This window comes from Saimiri boliviensis, chromosome 3 (genome assembly GCF_048565385.1).
Source record: "Saimiri boliviensis isolate mSaiBol1 chromosome 3, mSaiBol1.pri, whole genome shotgun sequence".
NCBI lineage: Eukaryota > Metazoa > Chordata > Mammalia > Primates > Cebidae > Saimiri > Saimiri boliviensis.
Window position 1 is genome coordinate 144493253 of NC_133451.1, and position 20589 is coordinate 144513841.

At 37.9% G+C, this 20589-nt stretch overlaps 1 protein-coding gene across 9 annotated transcripts in view; it reads left to right on the plus strand.

Moving 5' to 3' along the window:
- ANAPC10 (anaphase promoting complex subunit 10) overlaps nucleotides 1-20589 on the plus strand; it is a 202512-nt gene that overhangs the window by 1763 nt on the left and 180160 nt on the right. For all 9 annotated transcript variants that reach the window (XR_012516994.1, XR_012516995.1, XM_074396860.1 and 6 more), the window contains exons 2-3: nucleotides 395-522; nucleotides 16022-16112. Coding sequence is in view for 7 of the 9 variants with exons in the window: in XM_074396860.1 (XP_074252961.1) it covers nucleotides 408-522; nucleotides 16022-16112 (206 nt within the window). In the remaining 2 variants the exon portion in view is untranslated. The remainder of the gene's footprint in view (nucleotides 1-394; nucleotides 523-16021; nucleotides 16113-20589) is intronic.

The window sequence follows — 20589 nt, forward strand, 5'->3', positions numbered from 1 at the left end:
TACTGAAGCCAAAACTTTGATTCTGTGGTCTTTTGACTACGATAGCTCGCTGCTTTGCATATCTGGTCATATGAAATAAAACCTGAATTCCTAAGATTTTTATTTATTTGAAAATAGGAATGAGGTCTTGCCATGTTGCCCAGGTTGGTCTTGAACTCTTGGGCTCACATGATCCTCCTGTCTCAGCCTCCCAAAGTGTTGGGATAACAGGTGTGAGCCACCATGCCCAGCACCTAAGAGTTAAATTACAGTGATTTAATTATATTAACTGCATCTGAGAATAAATGATTATTATCAGAGTATATGAATGCCATTAAATTTTTATTGGTAAAAACCTGTTGTAGAAAGATGCTCAGCTCCCGGTATAATGTGTGCATTCTTTTTTTCTACATAGAATATTTTAAAAAATGACCACACCAAACAAGACACCTCCTGGTGCTGACCCTAAGCAGCTGGAAAGGACTGGAACAGTACGGGAAATTGGATCACAAGCTGTTTGGTCACTCTCATCTTGCAAACCAGGTAAAAATGAAAAAGCTGTTGGAAATAGTCACTTGCAGTTTCCTTATACTGTCATCTCCCTTTATCCCAGGGAATATGTTCCAGGACACCCAGTGGATGCTTAAAACCATGGATAGCACCAAACTCTTTCTGTATTAATACCATGTTTTTTCCTATACATAAATACCTGTGATAAAGTTTAATTTATTAATTAGGCACAGTAAGAGATTAACAATAACAGTAATAAAATAGAACAATTTATAACAATATAAGTAATAAGTAATAAAAGTTTTGTGAGTGTGATCTCTTTCTCTCTCAAAATATTGTATTGTATCCACCCTTCCTCTTGTGATATGAGAGATAAAATGTCTATGTGATGAGAGGGAGTGAGGTGAATAATACAGGTGTTGTGATGTAGTGTTAGGCTACTATTAACCTTCTGACAATACTTCAGAAGGAGAAGCATCTGCTTCTGGTGATCCTGGATCATCAAGCCATAATGATGTTGATTAATTCGACGTCAGGAGCAGATGATGTTGATGACTAATGATCAGGTAGTATATACAGTGTGGTTATGCTGGACAAAGTGATGATTTATGTCTTGGATGAGACGGAGCAGGATGGTGAGAAATTTCTTCACACTACTCAGAACAGTGCACAATTTGAAACTTACCAATTGTTTATTTCTGGAATTTTCCATTTAATATTTTGAACCATGATTGACCAAACGTAACTGAAACTACAGAAAGTGAAACTGCAGATAAAGATACTACTGTACATTGGTCTGATTTTAACATTCCTTTTGTTTAGATGCTTTATTTTAATTCTAATGTGCTGGAATTTTTTTTTTTATCATGTATCTCTGTCATTTCTTTACTAATCCCTAGTTAGATTTAACTACGTATGTCATAAGGTCTCCTCTCTTTTCCTTCCCATCTCTGCCCAGCGAGGAGTCAGCCTCGTCACTGTCTGCCTGCAAAGGATTTGCTGAGCTGCTGTGGGCTCTACCCAGCTGCCATGTGAACTTCCCTGCAGTCCTGTTTATGCGGGTATATTTAGAACTGCCTCAGCAATGGCAGCCCACCTCTGTAATGGCAGACTCTTTCTGTAATGGTGGCTGCCTCCGCAATGGCGGGCTGCCTCAGCAAAGGTGGACCACCTCCGTAGTGATGGACTGCCTCGGTAATGGCGAATGCCCCTCCTCTGCAATGCTGGACTGTCCTGACTTCAGCTGTGCTTGCTGTGAAACTCTCAATCCAGAGTGTTTCAGATCACTGTTTTTTTGTGGGTGTGGGACCAGCCGAGCCTGATCACCTGGCTCCCTGCCTCACACCCCGCCCCGCCCCCCTCCCCTTTTTTTTTTCAGCTGAACGGGCATCTCTCTCCCAGGTGTTCCATTCGCCTGTTCTAAGGCTCTAAGTTAGTTGATTTGGCATTTCAGAGGTTCAGAAAGAAGGCTTTAGTGGATGGAGAGTAGTGAGTAAGGAGGAGAAATGGTAGATTAGTTTGGAAATGTAATTAGACATGGGCCAGATTACATGAACCTGTGTAGGCCCTGAAAAAGAGTTTTGATCTTAAGTACAAAGGGAAACCAGTGGAGGTGTTCAGTAGGAGAGGAAGATGATCTGATACAGAATTTTAAAAAGATCACTGTGGGCCGGGCGCGGTGGCTCAAGCCTGTAATCCCAGCACTTTGGGAGGCCAAGGCGGGTGGATCACGAGGTCAAGAGATCGAGACCAACCTGGTCAACATGGTGAAACCCCGTCTCTACTAAAAATACAAAAAATTAGCTGGGCATGGTGGCGCGTGCCTATAATCCCAGCTACTCAGGAGGCTGAGGCAGGAGAATTGCCTGAACCCAGGAGGCGGAGGTTGCAGTGAGCCGAGATCGCGCCATTGCACTCCAGCCTGGGTAACAAGAGCGAAACTCCGTCTCAAAAAAAAAAAAAAAAAAGATCACTGTGGCCACTATGGATAATGGTTGATAGTGGCATAATGGTGGAGACCAGTGGAGGAAATGATATAACAAAATTTGTTAGAGATGATGTTGGTTTGGGCTAGGCTTAAGAGCTGTTGATATGAAAAGAAATGATGGCTTTGGGATATATTTTTAGAGCTGGAGTAATTATGATTCACTGAAGGAAACCTTCAAGAGTGACCTTTCTGACAGAACAACTCATATTGTTTCCTGAGTTGAGAAAGAAGGAGGGAGGGGAGGGACTAAGTAGACTTTGAGTTGAAAAATAAATAATTTGATTTATATATGTTAATTTTGAGATACCTAATTATTATTCTAGTTGAAGTGTTTAGTAAGCAATTGACTATAGCATCTGGGAGCTCTGCTTAAAGTTCTGGGTTGGAGATACACATTTTAAGGTCATAAGTGTGCTGATGGTATTGTAAGGCAACTGGACTAATTCACCTAGGGAGGGAATGTATTTAGAGAAAATAATAAAGTTTTGGGACACTTCAAGATGAAGAGATCTGGCAGAGTCGAGGAAGAGGTGTCAACAAAGGATACTAAGAAGTGGCTAATGAACTAGGAGAAAAACCAAGAGAGTGGGAAATCATAAATAGAAGCCAAGAGGAAACAAGTGTTTCAAAAAGTTAGTTAATTCTTCATCTCTCTTTTATTTTTATTTTTATTTTTTGAGATGGAGTCTCGCTCTGTCTCCCAGATGTAGTGCAGTGGTGTGATCTCAGCTCATTGCAGCCTCCATCTCCTGAGTTCAAGCAGTTCTCCTGCCTCAGCCTGCCAGGTAGCTAAGATTACAGGCGTGTACTGCTATACCTGGCTAATTTTTTATGTTTTTAGTAGAGACAGGGTTTCACTGTGTTGGCCAGGCTGGTCTCAAACTCTTAACACCAAGTGATGCGCCCACCTCAGCCTCCCAAAATGCTGGTATTGCAGGCGTGAGCCACTGCACCTGGCCTCATCTCTTATTATTGCTTCATACGTTATATTATAATTTATCTGCTTGAATCTATCAGTGCTGTCCATTAGAAATTAGTGCACCATGCAATGAGGTAACCGCTAGGATTATGCAACTATTGAACACTTGAAATATTAATACTGTTACTGAGGAACTAAATTTTTAATTTTACTTAGTTTTTCTTAGTTTAAATGTTTATAGCCTCAGCATAGGTCTAGTGCATGGTATAGATAAACTTCTTTACAGAGACCATTTGTTATCTATCTTTAGGTCTTTATAGTTAAGACATTCACCTCAGTTAAAATAGCCCCCTAGTAGAGCCTGAGGAGGTTGAGGCTGCAGTGAGCTATGATCGGTTCACTGTACTCCAGCCAGCACAACAGAGTGAGACCCTGTCTCAGAAAAAAAAAAAAAAAAAAAGCCATCTAGCAAATGTGAAAGTAGTTGTGTTAGTAGATATGCTTGAGGCTGGGTGTGGTGGCTCATGCCTGTAATCCCAGCACTTTGGGAGGCCAAGGCAAGTGGATCACCTGAGGTCAGGAGTTGGAGACCAGCCTGACCAACATGGAAAAATGCCGACTCTCCTAAAAATGTAAAATTAGCCTGCCCTGGTGGCACGCATCTATAATCCCAGCTACTTGGAAGACTGAGACAGGAGAATTGCTTGAACCTGGGAGGAGGAGGTTGCAGTGAGCTGAGATTATGCCATTGCACTCCAGCCTGAGCAACAAGAGCAAAATTCATCTAAAAAAAAAAGAAAAATAGATATGCTTGAAATGAAAGTGGCTGTTTTATTCATAAAGGCAGTCTAAGCTGGCTGCTCAAATATATCTCTAGTGGTGTTGTATTAGTAGTTTGCACTAATGCTGCTTAACAGACAACCCTAGTTTCTCAGTGGCATGATCAGCCAAATTTACTTTTTGCTTTGGCAATGGCTTGGCTTTAGGCTGTGAGTTGGGTTCAGGTCTGCTCCATTTGTCCAGGCATATTCTCTTAGTGGAGTGCAGAGCATTCAGAAGACCATACCAGACCTTGCAAGCACATTTTCACCTCTGCTTATGTCACAGTATATTGACTGAAATAAGTCATAATTTAACCTCAGTATGACTGGAGTGCAGAATCATATCCCTCCCATGGAGAGTAGGGAAGGAAGCATCAATATTTACCAATAATAACAGTAACCACAGATGAATACTGATTTTCTTTTCTTTAGGAAAGTTATCACCAGGAGATGCTTTTGTCCTCCAGGGGACAAAGTCTGGAGATATTTTTGATTGCTGTGATTACTGGGGACCTAGAGGTGGGGGGAGTTGGAGGAATGTTTCCATTGGCATAGAATGGGTAGAGCCCAGGGATACTGCTAAATACCTTCCAATGCACAGGACAACCCCCGTACCAAAGAATTATTCAGTCCCAAATATCAGTAATCCCATGATTAGGAAACCTTGCCTTAGAACAGTAATTCTAACATTGTAGCATGCATTAGAATCACCTAGAGGATTTATTAAAACACAAACTCTCAGAAGGGTTAAGCTCTCAAAGTGTCTGACATATGTCTGGAATTCCTAACAAGTTCCCAGGTGATAACGATACTTCTGGTCCAGGGATGACACTGTAAGAACCACTGCGTTAGAGAACCAGTACATCATATAAGAGTTTTTTTCTGTGTAATAGTGTTATTTCTGTGCATATTCCTGATAAATGTTAAAGCAGATATCATAGATATGTCTTTGTTTTAGTTCTTTTGTTTAAATTTAAACAATTCAGGGCTGGACACGGTGGTTCATGCCTATAATCCCAACACTGGGAGACTGAGGTGGGCGGATCACTTGAAGTCAGGAGTTTGAGGCCAGCCTGCCCAACATGGTGAAACCCCATTTGTACTAAAAATAAAAAAAATTAGCTGAGTGTGGTGGCAGGCACTGTAATCCCAGCTAAAGCAAGTCTTCACTCCTGCGACTTTGATATTTAGACATCTTTTGAAGCCCTGCCCCCTGCAAAGGTGAGCTTTAGCTACCTGCAGTAATCGCTTCTGGGAATTGCTTGAACCCGGGAAGCGGAGGTTGCAGTGAGCCGAGATCATACCACTGCACTGCAGCCTGGGTGACAGAGTGAGACTGTCTCAAAAAAAAAAAAAAAAAAAATTCAGATGCAATGCTGAGTGGGAAGCTTTGGAAAAGAGTCAACCTCTTCATGGCCTTGGCACATAAGCAGATGTTTGTAAGAGGTTCTGTTTGTAAGGCATATTGAGGAAGTGAAAGTTGGTAATCATATTTAGTATTCCACACATAAAGATTTAGACTAATCAGTTCTTGAAGATTATAGACCTGCTTGGTTATACTGTGAAACTTTCTAAGCAATATCTTAGAGACAAATTTTATTTATTTGTTTTTTATTTTATTTTATTTTTTGAGGTGGAGTCTTACCCTGTCACCCAGGCTGGAGTGCAGTCTTGGCTCATTGCAGCCTCTACCCACCCCCCACCCCGCTCCACCCGAGTTCAAGCAATTCTTCTGTCTTAGCCTTCCAAGTAGCTGGAATTACAGGTGCCTGCTACCATGCCCAGCTTATTTTTTTATTTTTAGTAGAGACAGGGTTTCACCATGTTGGCCAGGTTGGTCTTGAACTCCTGACCTCATGATTCACCAGCCTTGGCCTCCCAAAGTGCTGGGATTACAGGTGTGAGCCACCAGCCTGACCAAGACAAATTTTAAATGATCAGTTTTTAATTATAGGACATCTCTTAGTCTGAATAAATTATTCAGATTTTTGTTTATTTATTTTTTTTTTGCATTTTAAGAACAAATCCTGTTTTATGAACCTCTTTGAGCTCACACATAATAAAGTTGTGAAATGAAGGAGAAAAAAACCTAGCTTAAAGTAGCTAGAATAAAATTAATGAAAAAAAAAACTCCTTTTAACCAACAGAGCACTAAACTGGAGGTTTTAAAGAAGAATCATGTGATTTAATTATCCTTTATTAGGGAACTCATAAACTAGTACTAAAAAGAAAGAGATTTAAGACCTAGAACTCTTTATATTGGTGGTAAACCAGAGTTTTTGGGGTTTCTTTCTTTCTTTTTTTTTTGGTTGGGTTCTTGCTCTGCTGCCCAGGCTAGAGTGCAGTGGCGTAATCACTGCTCACTGTAGCCTCGAACTCCAGGATTCAGGTGATCCCCCTGCCTCAGCCACCTGAGTGCCATTGCACTAGCTAAGAGTTTTTTATTTTTCGTAGAGACAGCGTCGCACTCTGTTGCACAGGCTGGTAAAACAGCTTTTTATCTTGTAACTTGTATAACTCAATATTCTGGATTAGCTTTAGCAATATTGTATAAAGAAAGAATGAAGCATGATTTGAAGCATCACTGTCCAATAGAACATGTAATATGAAATATATTGTACAAGTTTCATGTGGAATTTTAATTTTCTAGTAGTTATGTTTAAAAGGGCTAAAACAAGGAAATTAATTGTAATAATATATTTTAATCTTGTATAACTAGACTATTATTCTTAATGAAGTATTTACATTTCGTACTAAGCTTCAAACTAGTGTGTATTTTACACTTACAGCACATCTCAATTTGGACTTGGTGTATTTCAGTTAGCCACATGTGGCTAGTGGCTACCATATTTTAAGAGTTAACAGAACAAGTAATAGCCCAATTTTTAAATTTTGTCAATATATATGACCCAGGATGGCTTTGAATGTGGACCAAATGCATGAACTTTCTTAAAACATTAAGATTTTTTTTTTTAACTCATCAGCTATTGTTAGTATTAGTGTATTTTATGTGGGGCCCAAGACAGTTCTTCTTCCAGTGTGGCCAAGGGAAGCCAAAAGATTAGACACCCCTGGTCTATGTGATCCAGCTCCTTTCATATGTCTGACTCATTTCCTGTTTCATACCAGTGTATAGCCTTAGCTGTCAGAGGACCCACTGTTGTTTTCCGTATATGCCATTTTTCTTGATTCATGCCATTGTATGCTTACCTCTTTGCTGAATGCCCTTTAATTTTACCATTCTACCTCTTTATCTAGCTAATACTTTGAAAAATCAATGCAAAAATCATTTTCTCTGGATAAACTTCTTTTATCTACTAGTATGCACAATAAAGGTAGCAGATGCAAATTTAAGATACAAATCCAATCATGTTTGGATTACATGGAACAGGCAGAGTGTTAATGATATTGATAATAGTGACTGGGTGTGGTGGCACATGCCTGTGGTCAAACTACCAGGATGGCTGAAGTGAGAGGATTGCATAAACCCAGCAGGTCATGGCTGCAGTGAGCTATGACGGTGCCACTGCATTCCAGCCTGTGTATCAGAGCAAGACCCTGTCTCAAAAAAAAAAAAAAATCTGTAATACTAAAAGTGTTATAAATAATTAAAAGAGCAGTTTATTGAAAATATAAGAGGATATGAATAAGCATGAAATATAAATAATAAATGTGAAATACGTTTTTTTATCTGTCATGTGAGTAAATATTTAAAAGATTAACTGCATTTTAGCATGGGTGCAGAGGAGTGCTATCCAACAGAAATGTAACACAAACCGCCTATGAAATTTAAAATGATCTAGCAACCACATTAAAAAAAAAAAGTACAATTATTTTATTTGTCTCACTATGTTCAAAATATCATTTCACAATGTAATCAATATAAAAACCTTAAATATATATTTAAAATTTTAGTTATGCAAAGTCATCAAAATCTAGTATATTAATTTCAAAACGTATCAACTTTTACTAGCCATCAAGAGGAAATATCCTTTGTTTTTTTCTTTTTTATATATATTTTATTCCACTTTAGGTTCTAGGGTACATGTGCAAAACAAGCAGGGTTGTTGCAGAGGTACATGGCAATGTGGTTTGCTGCCTCCATCCCCCTGTCACCTATATCTGGCATTTCTCCTCATGTTATCCCTTCCCAACCTCCCTACCCCCTACTCTCCCTACCCTATTCCCCACCAACAGACCCCAGCATGTGATGCTTCTCTCCCTGTGTCCATGTGTTCTCATTGTTCAACACCCACCTATGAGTGAGAACATGTGGTGTTTTTCTGTTTTTGTGTCAGTTTGCTGAGCGTGATGGTTTCCAGATTCATCCATGTCCCTACAAAGAATATGAACTCATCGTTTTTTTATGGCTGCATAGTATTCCATGGTGTTTATGTGCCACATTTTCCTTGTCCAGTCTATCAATGATGGGCATTTGGGTTGGTTCCAGGTCTTTGCTATTGTCAACAGTGCCGTGGTGAATGTACCTGTGCATGTGTCTTTATAATAGAATGATTTATAATCCTTTGGATATATGCCCAGTAATGGGACTGCTGGGTCAAATGGAATTTCTATTTCTAGGTCCTTGAGGAATCACCACACTGTCTTGGTTGAACTAATTTACACTCCCACCAACAGTGTAAAAGCATTCCTATTTCGCCACATCCTCTCCAGCATCTGTTGTTTCCTAACTTTTTAATTATCACCATTTTAACTGGTGTGAGATGGTATCTCAATGTGGTTTTAATTTGGATTTCTCAAATAGTCAGTGATGATGAGTATTTTTTCATATGTTTGTTAGCCTTATAAATGTCTTCTTTTGAAAAGTATCTGTCCATGTCCTTTGCCCACTTTTGAATGGGCTTATTTGTTTGTTTTTCTTGTAAATCTGTTTTAGTTCTTTGTAGATTCTGGATATTAGCCATTTGTCAGATGGTAGATTGTAAAAATTTTTTCCCATTCTGTTGGTTGCCAGTTCACTCTAATGATTGTTTCTTGTCCTATACAGAAACTCTGAAGTTTAATTAGATCCCATTTGTCTATTTTGGCTTTTGTTGCCAGTGCTTTTGGTGTTTTAGTCATGAAGTCCTTGCCTACGCCTATGTCCTGAATGGTTTTGTCTTGGTTTTCTTCTAGGGTTTTTATGGTGTTAGGTCTTATGTTTAAGTCTTTAATCCATCTGGAGTTAATTTTAGTGTAAGGTGTCAGGAAGGGGTCCAGTTTCTTCTTTCTGCACATGGCTAGCCAGTTTTTCCAAGACCATTTATTAAACAGGGACTCCTTTCCCCATTGCTTGTTTTTGTCAGGTTTGTCAAAGATCAGACAGTTGTATATGTGTGCTGTTGCCTCTGAGGCCTCTGTTCTGTTCCACTGGTCTGTGTCTCTGTTTTGGTACCAGTACCATGCTGTTTTGATTACTGTAGCCTTATAGTATAGTTTGAACTCTAGGAGTGTGATACCTCCAGCTTTGTTCTTTTTGCTTAGAATTGACTTGGCTATGCAGGCTCTCTTTTGGTTCTATATGAAGTTTAAGGTGTTTTTTTTTCCATTTCTGTGAAGAGGGTCATAGGTAGCTTGATGGGGATAGCGTTGAATCTATAAATTACTTCGGGTAGTATGGCCATTTTCACTATATTGATTCTTCCTAACCATGAGCATGGTATTTTTTTCCATCTGTTTGTGTCCTCTCTTATTTCCTTGAGCAGTGGTTTGTAGTTCTCCTTGAAGAGGTCCTTTATATTCCTTGTTAGTTGTATTCCTAGGTATTTTATTCTCTTTGTAGCAATTGTGAATGGCAGTTTGTTATTGATTTGGCTCTCTTTAAGTCTGATATTGGTGTATAGGAATGCTTGTGATTTCTGCACATTGATTTTGTATCCTGAGACTTTGCTAAAGTTGCTTATCAGTTTCAGGAGCTTTTGGGCTGAGACGATGGGGTTTTCTAAATATACAATCATGTTGTCTGCAAATAGAGACAATTTGACTTTTTCCTTTTCTAATTGAATATCCTTTATTTCTTTTTCTTGCCTGATTGCTCTGGCTAGAACTTCCAATACTATATTGAATAGAAGTGGTGAGAGAGGGCATTCTTGTCTAGTGGCAGATTTCAAAGGGAATGCTTCCAGTTTTTGCCCATTCAGTGTGGTATTGGCTATGGGTTTGTCGTAAATAACTTTTATTATTTGAGATAGTTCCATTAATACCTAGTTTACTGAGACTTTTTTAGCATAAAGGGCTGTTGAATTTTGTCAAAGGCCTTCTCTGCATCAATTGAGATAATCATGTGGTTTTTGTCTTTGGTTCTGTTTACGTGGTGGATTATATTTATACACTTGTGTATGTTGAACCAGCCTTACATCCCCGGGATGAAGCCTGCTTGATCGTGATGGATAAGCTGTTTAATGTGCTGTTGTGATCAGTTTGCCAGTATTTTACTGAAAATTTTTGCATCTATGTTCATCATGGATATTGGCCTGAAGTTTTCTTTTTCTGTTGAGTCTCTGCCAGGTTTTGGTATCAGGATGATGTTGGTCTCATCAAATGATTTGGGAAGGATTCCCTGTCTTTGGATTGTTTGGAATAGTTTCAGAAGGAGTGGTACCAGCTCCTCTTTGTATGGGAGAATTTGGCTCTGAACCCATCTGGACCTGGGCTTTTTTTTGATTGATAAGCTATTAATTGCTGCCTCAACTTCAGCCCTTGTTTTTGGTCTATTCAGGGGTTTGACTTCTTCTTTGTTTAGGCTTAGTAGGGTGCAAATGTCCAGGAATTTATCCATTTCTTCCAGGTTTACTAGTTTATTTGCATAGAGTTGTTTGTGGTAATCTCTGATGGTGGTTTGTATTTCTGTGGAATCTGTGGTGATATCCCCTTTACCGATTTTTATTATGTCTATTTGATTATTCTCTTTTCTTTTTTATTAATCTGGCTTGTGGTTTGTCTATTTTGTTGATTTTTTTTTTTTAAACAGTTCCTGGATTTATTGATTTTTTTGAAGGGTTTTTGTGTCTCTGTGTCCTTCAGTTCTGCTCTGATCTTAGTTATTTCTTGTCTTCTGCTAGCTTTTTAGTTTTTTTTTTAATCTTGCTCCTCTAGCTATTTCAATTTTGATGATAGAGTGTCTGTCAATTTTAGATCTTTCCTTGCTTCATATGTGGTCATTTATTGCTATAAATTTTCCTCTTGACACTGCTTTAAATGTGTCCCAGAGTTTCTGGTCTGTTGTGTCTTCGTTCTCATTGGTTTTGAAGAACATCTTTATTTCTGCCTTCATTTCATTGTTTATCCAGTCAACATTCAAGAGTCAGTTGTTCAGTTTCCATGAAGTTGTGCGTTTCTCAGTCAGTTTCTTAATCCTGAGTTCTAATTTGATTGCACTGTGGTCTGAGAAACTGTTTGTTATGATTTCTGTTTTTTTTTTTTTTTTTTTTTTGCATTTGCTGAGGAGTGATTTACTTCTGATTATGTGGTCAGTTTTAGAGTAGGTATGACGTGATGCTGAGAAGCATGTATATTCTGTGGATTTGGAGTGGAGAGTCCTGTAGATGTCTATTACATTTGCTTGATCCAGATCTGAGTTCAAGTCCTAGATATCATTCTTAATTTTTTGCCTTGTTGATCTGTCTAATATTGTCAGTGGAGTATTGTAGTTTCCACTAAGTCTAAGTCTAAGTCTCTTTGTAGGTCTTTAAGAATTTGCTTTATGTATCTGGGTGTTCCTGTATTGGGTGTGTATGTATTTAGGATTGTTAGCTCTTCTTGTTGCATTGATCCTTTTACCATTATGTAATGCCTTTCTTTGTCTCTTTTGATCTTTCTTGGTTTGAAGTCCATTTTATCAGAGACTAGGATTGCAGCTCCTGCTTTCTTGTGCTCTCCACTTGCTTGGTAAATCTTCCTGCATCCCTGTATCTTAAGCCTATGTGTGTCCATGCATGTGAGATGGGTGTGCTGAATACAGCACACTGTTTTGGACTCTTTATTTAATTTGCCTGTCTGTTTCTTTTGATTGGGGCATTTAGCCCATTTACATTTAAGGTTAATATTGTTATGTGTGAATTTGGTTCTAACCGGTTGTTTTGCCCATTAGTTGATGCAGTTTCTTCATTGTATAGATGATCTTTACCTTTTGGTTGTTTTTGGAATTGCTGGTACTGGTTGTTCCTTTCTATGTTTAGTGCTTCTTTCAGGAGCTCTTGAAAGGCAGGCCTGGTGGTGGCAAAGTCTCTCAGCAATTGCTTGTTCATAAAGGATTTTATTTCTCCTTGGCTTATGAAGCTTAGTTTAGCTGGATATGAAATTCTAGGTTGAAAGTTATTTTCTTTTAAGGATGTTGAATATTGGCCCTAGTCTCTTCTGGCTTGTAGGGTTTCTCCTGAGAGATCTGCCGTGAGTCTGATGGGCTTCCCTTTGTGGGTAACCTGACCTTCCTCTTTGGCTTCCCTTAGCAGTTTTCCTTGTTTCAACCCTGGTGAATCTGACGATTATGTGCCTTGGGGTTGCTCTTCTTGAAGAATATCCTGGTGTTCTCTGTATTTCCTGGACTTGAATATTGGCCTGCCTTGCTAGGTTGGGGAAGTTCTCCTGGATAATATCCTGAAGAGTGTTTTCCAGCCTGGAGTCTTTCTCTCCGTTACATTCAGGTACACCTATCAAAAGTAGATTAGGTGTTTTTACATAATCCCATATTTCTTGGAGGCTTTGTTCATTTCTTTTCACTCTTTTTTCTCTAATCTTACCTCTCATTTTATTTCATTGAGTTGATCTTCAATCTTTGATATCCTCTCTTCTGCTTGGTCAATTTGGCTTTTGCAAGTTGTGTATAAGTTCTCTTGTTATGTTTTTCAGCTCCATTAAGTCATTTATATCTTCTCTGAGCTGTTTATTCTTGTTAGCATTTCATCAAAGCTTTTTTCAAGGTTCTTAGTTTCTTTGCATTGGGTTAGAACATGTTCTTTTAGCTCAGAGAAGTTTGTTATTACCCACCTTCTGAAGCCTTTTTCTGTCAATTCGTCAGACTCATTCTCCATCCAGCTTTGTTCCCTTGCTGATGAGGAGTTGTGATCCCTTGGAGGAGGAGAGACCTTCTGGTTTTGGGTGTTTTCATCCTTTTTGCACTGGTTTCTTCCCATCTTTTTGGATTTACCTACCTGTGGTTTTGTAGTAGTTGACTTTCAGATTGGGTCTCTGAGTGACATCCTTTTTGTTGATGATGAAGTTATATATTTCTGTTTTTTAGTTTTGCTTCTAACAGTCAGACCCCTCTGCTGTAGGACTGCTGGAGGCCCACTCCAGACCTTGTTGCCTGGGGATCACCAGCTGTGGCTGCAGAACAGTAAGCGTTGCTGCCAGTTTCTTCTTCTGTTATCTTTGTCCCAGAAGGATACCCGCCAGATGTCAGCCTGATCTCTCCTTTATGAAATGACTCTTTGGGTATACGGGAGTCAGGGAGGTGCTTGAGGACAGTTTTTCCCTTATAGGAGCTCAAGTGCTGAGCTGTGAGCTCCTGTTGTTCCATTCAGAGCTGCTGGGCAGGTACATTTAAGTCTGTTGCAGCGGAACTCTTAACCACCTTTTTTTCCAGGTGTTCTCTCCTGGGAAGATGGGGCTTTATTTATAAGTTCCTGACATGGTGCTGCCTTTTTTCAGAGATTCCTTGCATAGCAAGGAGGTAGCCTATTCACTGTCTGCCAGTAGAGGCATTGCTGAGCTGTTGTGGGCTATGCCCAGCTGCTGTGTGAACTTCCTTGGGTTTTGTTTATAGATATATAGTTAGAACTGCCTTGGTAATGACAGTCTGCCTCAGTAATGGCAGACTACCTCTGTAATGGCAGACTGCCTCAGTAATGGCGGACTGCCTCGGTAATGGCAGACTCCCTCCCCCCAACAAAACTGGACCATCCTGGGTCCAGCTGTGCTTGCTGTGAAACTCTCCATCCAGAGTGTTTCAGATTGCTGGTCTTTGTGGGGGTGGGACTCGCCGAGCCAGATCACCTGGCTCCCTGTTTCAGCCCCCTTTGTTTCTGTTGAATGGGTGGCTCTGTCTCCCAGGTGTTCCAGGCACCAGTTGAAACAGCCACCCAGATTTGTGTGAGTTTTTGTGCAGAGACCCACTGCGTTGGATGAAACAGCCATGCTGGAAACTTGTGGCACTTTTCAGCCCAGGAATCTCTTGGTCTGTGGGCAGTAATAACTCTTTTGGAAATGTAGTGTTCACTCACCCTCTGCATTGTTCTTGCTGGGAACTATACTCCAGAGCTGTTCCTATTTGGCCATCTTAGATCCTCCTACCTGGCAATAGATATTCTTTTACATTTTTGGTGAGGAAACCTTTTAGAGGACAGTTGGGCAATATTTATCAAATTAAAGATTCAAATCACCCAGGATTCTATTCCTAGTAATCTATTCTCTAGCAATAACATCTCTTTAAAGATTATAGACAGACAGGTATTTATTACAGTATTGTGTGTAATAGCAAAACATTGGAAACAAACCTAAATGTTCTGTAGGGGTATGGTTAAATAATTATGATATTTCCAGACAGAGGTATACTATACAATCTTATAAACTATGGAAGCTGTTTATGTTGAGTTATGTTGAGTTAATAACGTTAGATTATTTAACATATATAAAATGTTTAGAATGTGCCTGGCACATACTTAATGTGATATCAGTGTTTGCTATTATTCTTCTTGTTAATTTACTGATGTGGAATAAATATTCATATGGAAAAATATCTCCAGAAATGTTAAGTAAAAATAAAAAACAGCAACGTGCAGAGCTGTTTATTGTATACTATCATTTGTGTAAAGAAAGGAGAAAGAAAAGAATACATGTGTGACTGCTTTTATACGCGTATAGTATCTGTGAAAGGGCATGCAATAAACTGAGAACATTAATTGTATTTGGAGAGAGGAATGAAATGGTAGAGGGATAGTGACTTTTCACTGTGTTCTTTTCTGTTCCTTTGGATTTGTTCCATAATGAATATATTACTTAGTGAAAAATTGAAATGTAAGGTAACTTATTTCTCTTATTGAAAAGTCTGTATTTTACTATTAAATCAAGTTCATTTCTAGCATTTGTATGAATTATTATGGTTTTAATCAGGAAAAAAAATACAGGATAGTACAATTATCTAGACTAGATGGAGAATATGGAATTCTGGGTAAATTTAATTTTGATTAATCAGAATTTTAATCAGAAGCATTTGGTTTCAAAGTATGCCTTTTGAAAATATTTCTGAGTTGTCTTTCTTCTTGTCTCAGTAATTATGACATATTGAACTTATTACAAAGTGTTTATTTTTGAGGATTTTGTAGGATTAGGATTGGGGCTTATTCTTACTATTAGTTTATAAAAAGTATAAGAAATTTGAGTTTGAATGCATATGTACTTTAAAATATATCCCCAAAAATGTTTTTTAAAAACGTGACAACAAAAAAACTTGATCCTAATATAGGCTTTGTATGTGCAAGTGATATTTCTCTAAGATTTGAGCTCTGAATAAAAGGGTAGAATTCTGGTTAATTTAAATTTCACAGCTGGGTATGATGGCTTATACTTGTAATCCCAGCACTTTGGGAGGCTAAGGCAGGAGGATACCTTGAGGCTGGGAGTTTGAGGCCAGCCTGGGCAACACAGCAAGACCCTGCCTCTACATAAATAAATAAATAAATAAATAAATAAAGCATTTCTGGCCATTCTGTTTATCAAAATTTCTGGAAAAAATACGTATGTTAATTTTATGTTTTGCATATATAGTTCTTTTTCACAGGTATTTATTGACACTTTTGATGTTTTTAGGATTTGGAGTGGATCAGTTACGAGATGACAATCTAGAAACTTACTGGCAATCAGATGGTTCCCAACCTCATTTAGTGAACATTCAATTCAGGTAATATGTTTTCAGATTTTTCAACTAGTGTAGGTTATAAACAGACAAAGAAATGTATTTACATAAAAATGAAAGAAATACAGAATTTGCAATGAAATACACTTAACTTTTTAAACTGAAGTCATAGAGATTATTTTTCTATTCAGTTGTTAGCATTTTAAGTTTACTCTTACTTTTTATGAATTTTCTTATGGTATGTTGCATAGTTCCTTTTACATAGATGTTTGTCAAATATGCTTTTTAATACAATTTATTATTTGAAGGTGCTTTCAGAAAAATATGATTCGCTTATGGCCCAACACAGTGCCTTAATGTATCATATTAAGTAAACCTGGAATGATGATGGTAAGTTTTTTAGCGATGGAGTGTTCATATAACTTTTCAAATTTTCACTTTTATTTGAAAAAAAATTTCTTTTTAACTTAGAACTTCTAAGGTCATCTTCCTTTTTGAAATTGCTTTTTTGAGGGGAAAGGAAAACAGCCACATGTTTGTCAGTGCTTTGAATTTACCAATCAAATTTTTAAAATTTTAAATAGAGACAAGGTCTCACTTTGTTGGCCAGGCTGATCTCAAACTCCTGGCCTCAAGAATTCCTCCCACCTCAGCCTTCCAAAATGCTGGAGTTCAGCTGGGCCTGGCTGAATTTATTGACGTAGTTGGAAACCAGTTAACTCGGCTATCTTGTTCTATTTATACCATCTATTTTAACATTCTATAGCATTTTATTTTTAGTTACTTGTTTTTATCATCCTAGAATACAAATCAGCAAACTTTCAACAAGCCAGATAGTACATATTGTAGACTGTGGGCCATCTGATCTGTTTTGCAGCTACAGTGTTCAGTTCCACTGTTATAGCACAAAGACGGCCCTGCACGGTGCATAAATGACAGAATTAAATCTAATTAATGATAAAAATTAAATCTAATTAAATTTTCTCTTACAAAAGCTGATGTTAGGCAGGATTTATTTATTTTCCTTCTGACTTTTATTTTAGCTTAAGGGAGTACATGTGCAGGTTTGTTACATGGGTAAATTGCATTTTTCTGGGGTTTGGTGTAGAAATTATTTTGTCACTCAGGTAGTAAGCATAGTATCTGATAGGCAGTTTTTTGGTCCTCACCTTCCTTTTCTTCACCTCAAGTAGGTACGTATGCCTGTTATCCTCTATTTTGTATCTATATGTATTCAATTTTTTTTTTTTTTTTTTTTTTTTTGTGATGGAGTCTTACTCTGTCACCCAGGCTAGAGTGCAGTGGCATCATCTATGCCCACTGCAACCTCTGCTTCCTGGTTCAAGCAATTCTCCTGCCTCAGCCTCCTAAGTAGCTGAGATTACAGGCACCCACCACAACGCTTGGCTAAATTTTGTATTTTTAGTAGAGGTGAGGTTTCATGGCATTGGCCAGGCTGGTCTCAAATTCCTGACCTCAGGTGATCCACCTGACTCGGGTCCCCAAATGTTGAGATTACAGGTGTGAGCCGTTGTACCCAACCATCTATTCAGTTTTTAGTTTCCACTTATAAGTGAGAACATGCAATATTTGGTTTTCTGTTCCTGTGTTCTCTTAGGATATTGGCCTCCAGCTGCATCCATGCTGCTGCAGAGGACATGATTTTATTCTTTTTATGATTGTGTGGTGTTCCATGGTGTATATGTACCATATTTTCTTTATCCAGTCCACTGTTGATGGGCATCTAGGTTGATTCCATGTCTTTGGTGTTGTGAATAATGCTGCAATGTACATATTTGTGCATTGGTCTTATGGTAGAATTATTTAAATACCCAGTAATGGAATTGCTTGGTCCAGTGGTAGTTATATTTTAAATTCTTTGAGAATTCTCCAAACTGCTGTCTATAGTTGCTGAACTAATTTACATTCCCACCAGCAGTGTATAAGCATTCCCTTTTTTCCACAACTTCACTAGCATGTTATTTATTTATTTTTTACTTTTTAATAATAAATATTCTTAAATATTTATTATTTTAAGAATGTTTTTGTATTATTTAAGGTGTGTGAAATGGTATCTCGTTGTAGTTTTGATTTGCATTTCTCTAGTGATTAGTGAGGTTGACCATCTTTTCATATGCTTGTTGGCTGTATGTCTACTTTTGAGGAGTGTTTGGTTATGTGTTTTGCCCACTTTTGAATAGAGTTGCTTTTTTCTTGTAAATTTAAGTTTTTGTAGGTTCTGGGTATTAGACCTTTATCAGATGCATAGTTTGCAAATATTTTTTCCCATTCTCTGAGTTGTCTATTTACTCTGTTAATAGTTTCTTTCACTGTGCTGAAGCTTTTTAGTTTAATTAGGTCCCACTTGTCAATTTTGTTTTTGTTTTAATTGTTTTTGGAGTTTCTGTCATGAAGTCTTTACCAGGTCCTATGTTCTAGGTATTTCTAGATATTTCCTAGGTTTTCTACCCAGTTTTTATAGTTTTAGGTTTTACATTTAGGACTTTTATAAATCTTGAGTTGATTTTTGTGTATGGTGAAAGGGAGGGGTCTGGTTTCAATCTTCTGCATATGGCTAGCTCGTTATCCCTGTACAATTTATTGAATAGGGAGTTCCTTCCCCATTGCTTGTTATTGCCAACTTTTTTGAAGATCAGATGGTTGTAGATGTGCAGCTTTATTTCTTGGTCTCTGTGTCTGTTTTTGTACTAGTACCATGCTCTTTTGGTTACTATTACCTTGTAGTATAGTTTGAACTTGGGTAAAGTGATGCTGCCAGCTTTTTTTTTTTTTTTTTTTTTGCTTATTATTGCTTTGGCTCTTGAGGCTGCTTTTTGGCTCCATATGAATATTAGAATAGTTCTCTAATTCTGTGAAAAACATCAGTAGTTTGATTGGAATAGCATTTAATCTGTAAATTGCTTTGGACAGTTATGACCATTTTTTAAAAATAGTATTTATTCTTCTTATCCATGAGCATGGGTTGTTTTTCCATTTATTTGTGTTGTGTCCGATTTCCTTTAGCAGTGTTTTGTAATTCTTGTAGAGATCTTTTGCCTTCTTGGTTAGGTATTTTATTCTTTTTTTGTGGCTGCTTTGAGTTAGATTGTGTTTGGATGTTATTGGTGTATAGAAATGCTATGGAGTTTTGTTGATTTTGTATCCTGAAACTTTGCTGAAGTTGTTCATCAGATCTAGGAGTCTTTGGGCAGAGACTATGGGGTTTTCTAGGTATAGAATTATAGAATCTGCAAACAGAGTTTGACTTCCTCTCTCCCTATTTGAATGCTTTTTATTTTTTTCTCTTGCCTAATTGCTCTGGCTAGGACCTCTAGAACTATGCTGAATAGTAGTGGTGGAGTGGGCATCCTTGCCTTGTTCTGGTTCTTAAGGGGAATGCTTCCTTCCAACTTTTTCTCAGTATGATGTTGGCTGTGGGTTTGCCATAAGTGGCCTTTATTATCTTGAATTATGATTCTTCAATACCTAGTTTGTTGAGGATTTTTAACATGAAGAGGTGAATTTTTTTGAAAGCCTTTCCTGCATCTCTTGAGATGATGATGTGGTTTTTGTTTTTAGTTCTGTTTATGTGATGAATGACATTCATTGATTTGCATATGTGAGCCAATCTTGCATCCCAAGAATAAAGCCTACTTGATTGTGGTGGATTTGCTTTTTTGATATGCTGCTGGATTCAGTTTGCTGGTATTTTATTGAGGATTTTTGTGTCGATATTCATCAAGAATATTGGCCTGATTTCTTTCTTTACTGGGTCTCTGCCAGGTTTTGGCATCAGAGTGATGCTGCCTTTGTAGAATGAGTTAGGGAGGAGTCTTTCCTTCTCAGTTTTTTGCAATGGTTTCAGTAGGATTCCAGATCTTCTTTGTACTCAGGGGTCCTCTGAATTTCCTGAATTTGAATGTTGACCTTTAGTGAGGTTGGGGAAATTTTCATGGACAGTATCCTCAAATATATTTTCTAGTTTGCTTGCTGTTTCTCCCTGTCTTTCAGGGACCCCAGTGAGTTGTAGGCTTGGTCTCTTTACGTAATGTTACGTTTCTCAGATTTTTTCCCATTAAAAAATACTTTTTCCTTTATTTTTGTCTCACTGAAATTGATTTGAATAACCAGTCTTTGTGCTCTTTCCTCAGCTTAATCTATTCTGCTGTTAACACTTCTGAATGTATTATGAAATTCTTGTAGTGAGATTTTCAGCTCTATCAGATCAGTTTGGTTCTTAAAATAGCTATTTCATCTTTCAGCTCTTGATTCCTTTTACTGGATTCCTTAGATTCCTTGGAATGGGTTTCAGCTTCCTTCTGCATCTTGATGTTCTTTGTTATCATCCAGATTCTGAATTCTGAATTCTGAATGTCTATCATTTCTGCCATTTCAATCTGGTTAAGAACCATCGCTAGGCAATAGTATGCTCATAGTCTGGCTTTTAGACTTGCCAGAATTCTTGCTCTGGTTCTTTCTCATCTGTGTGGATGATATTCCTTTAATTTTTTGAAGTTGCTGT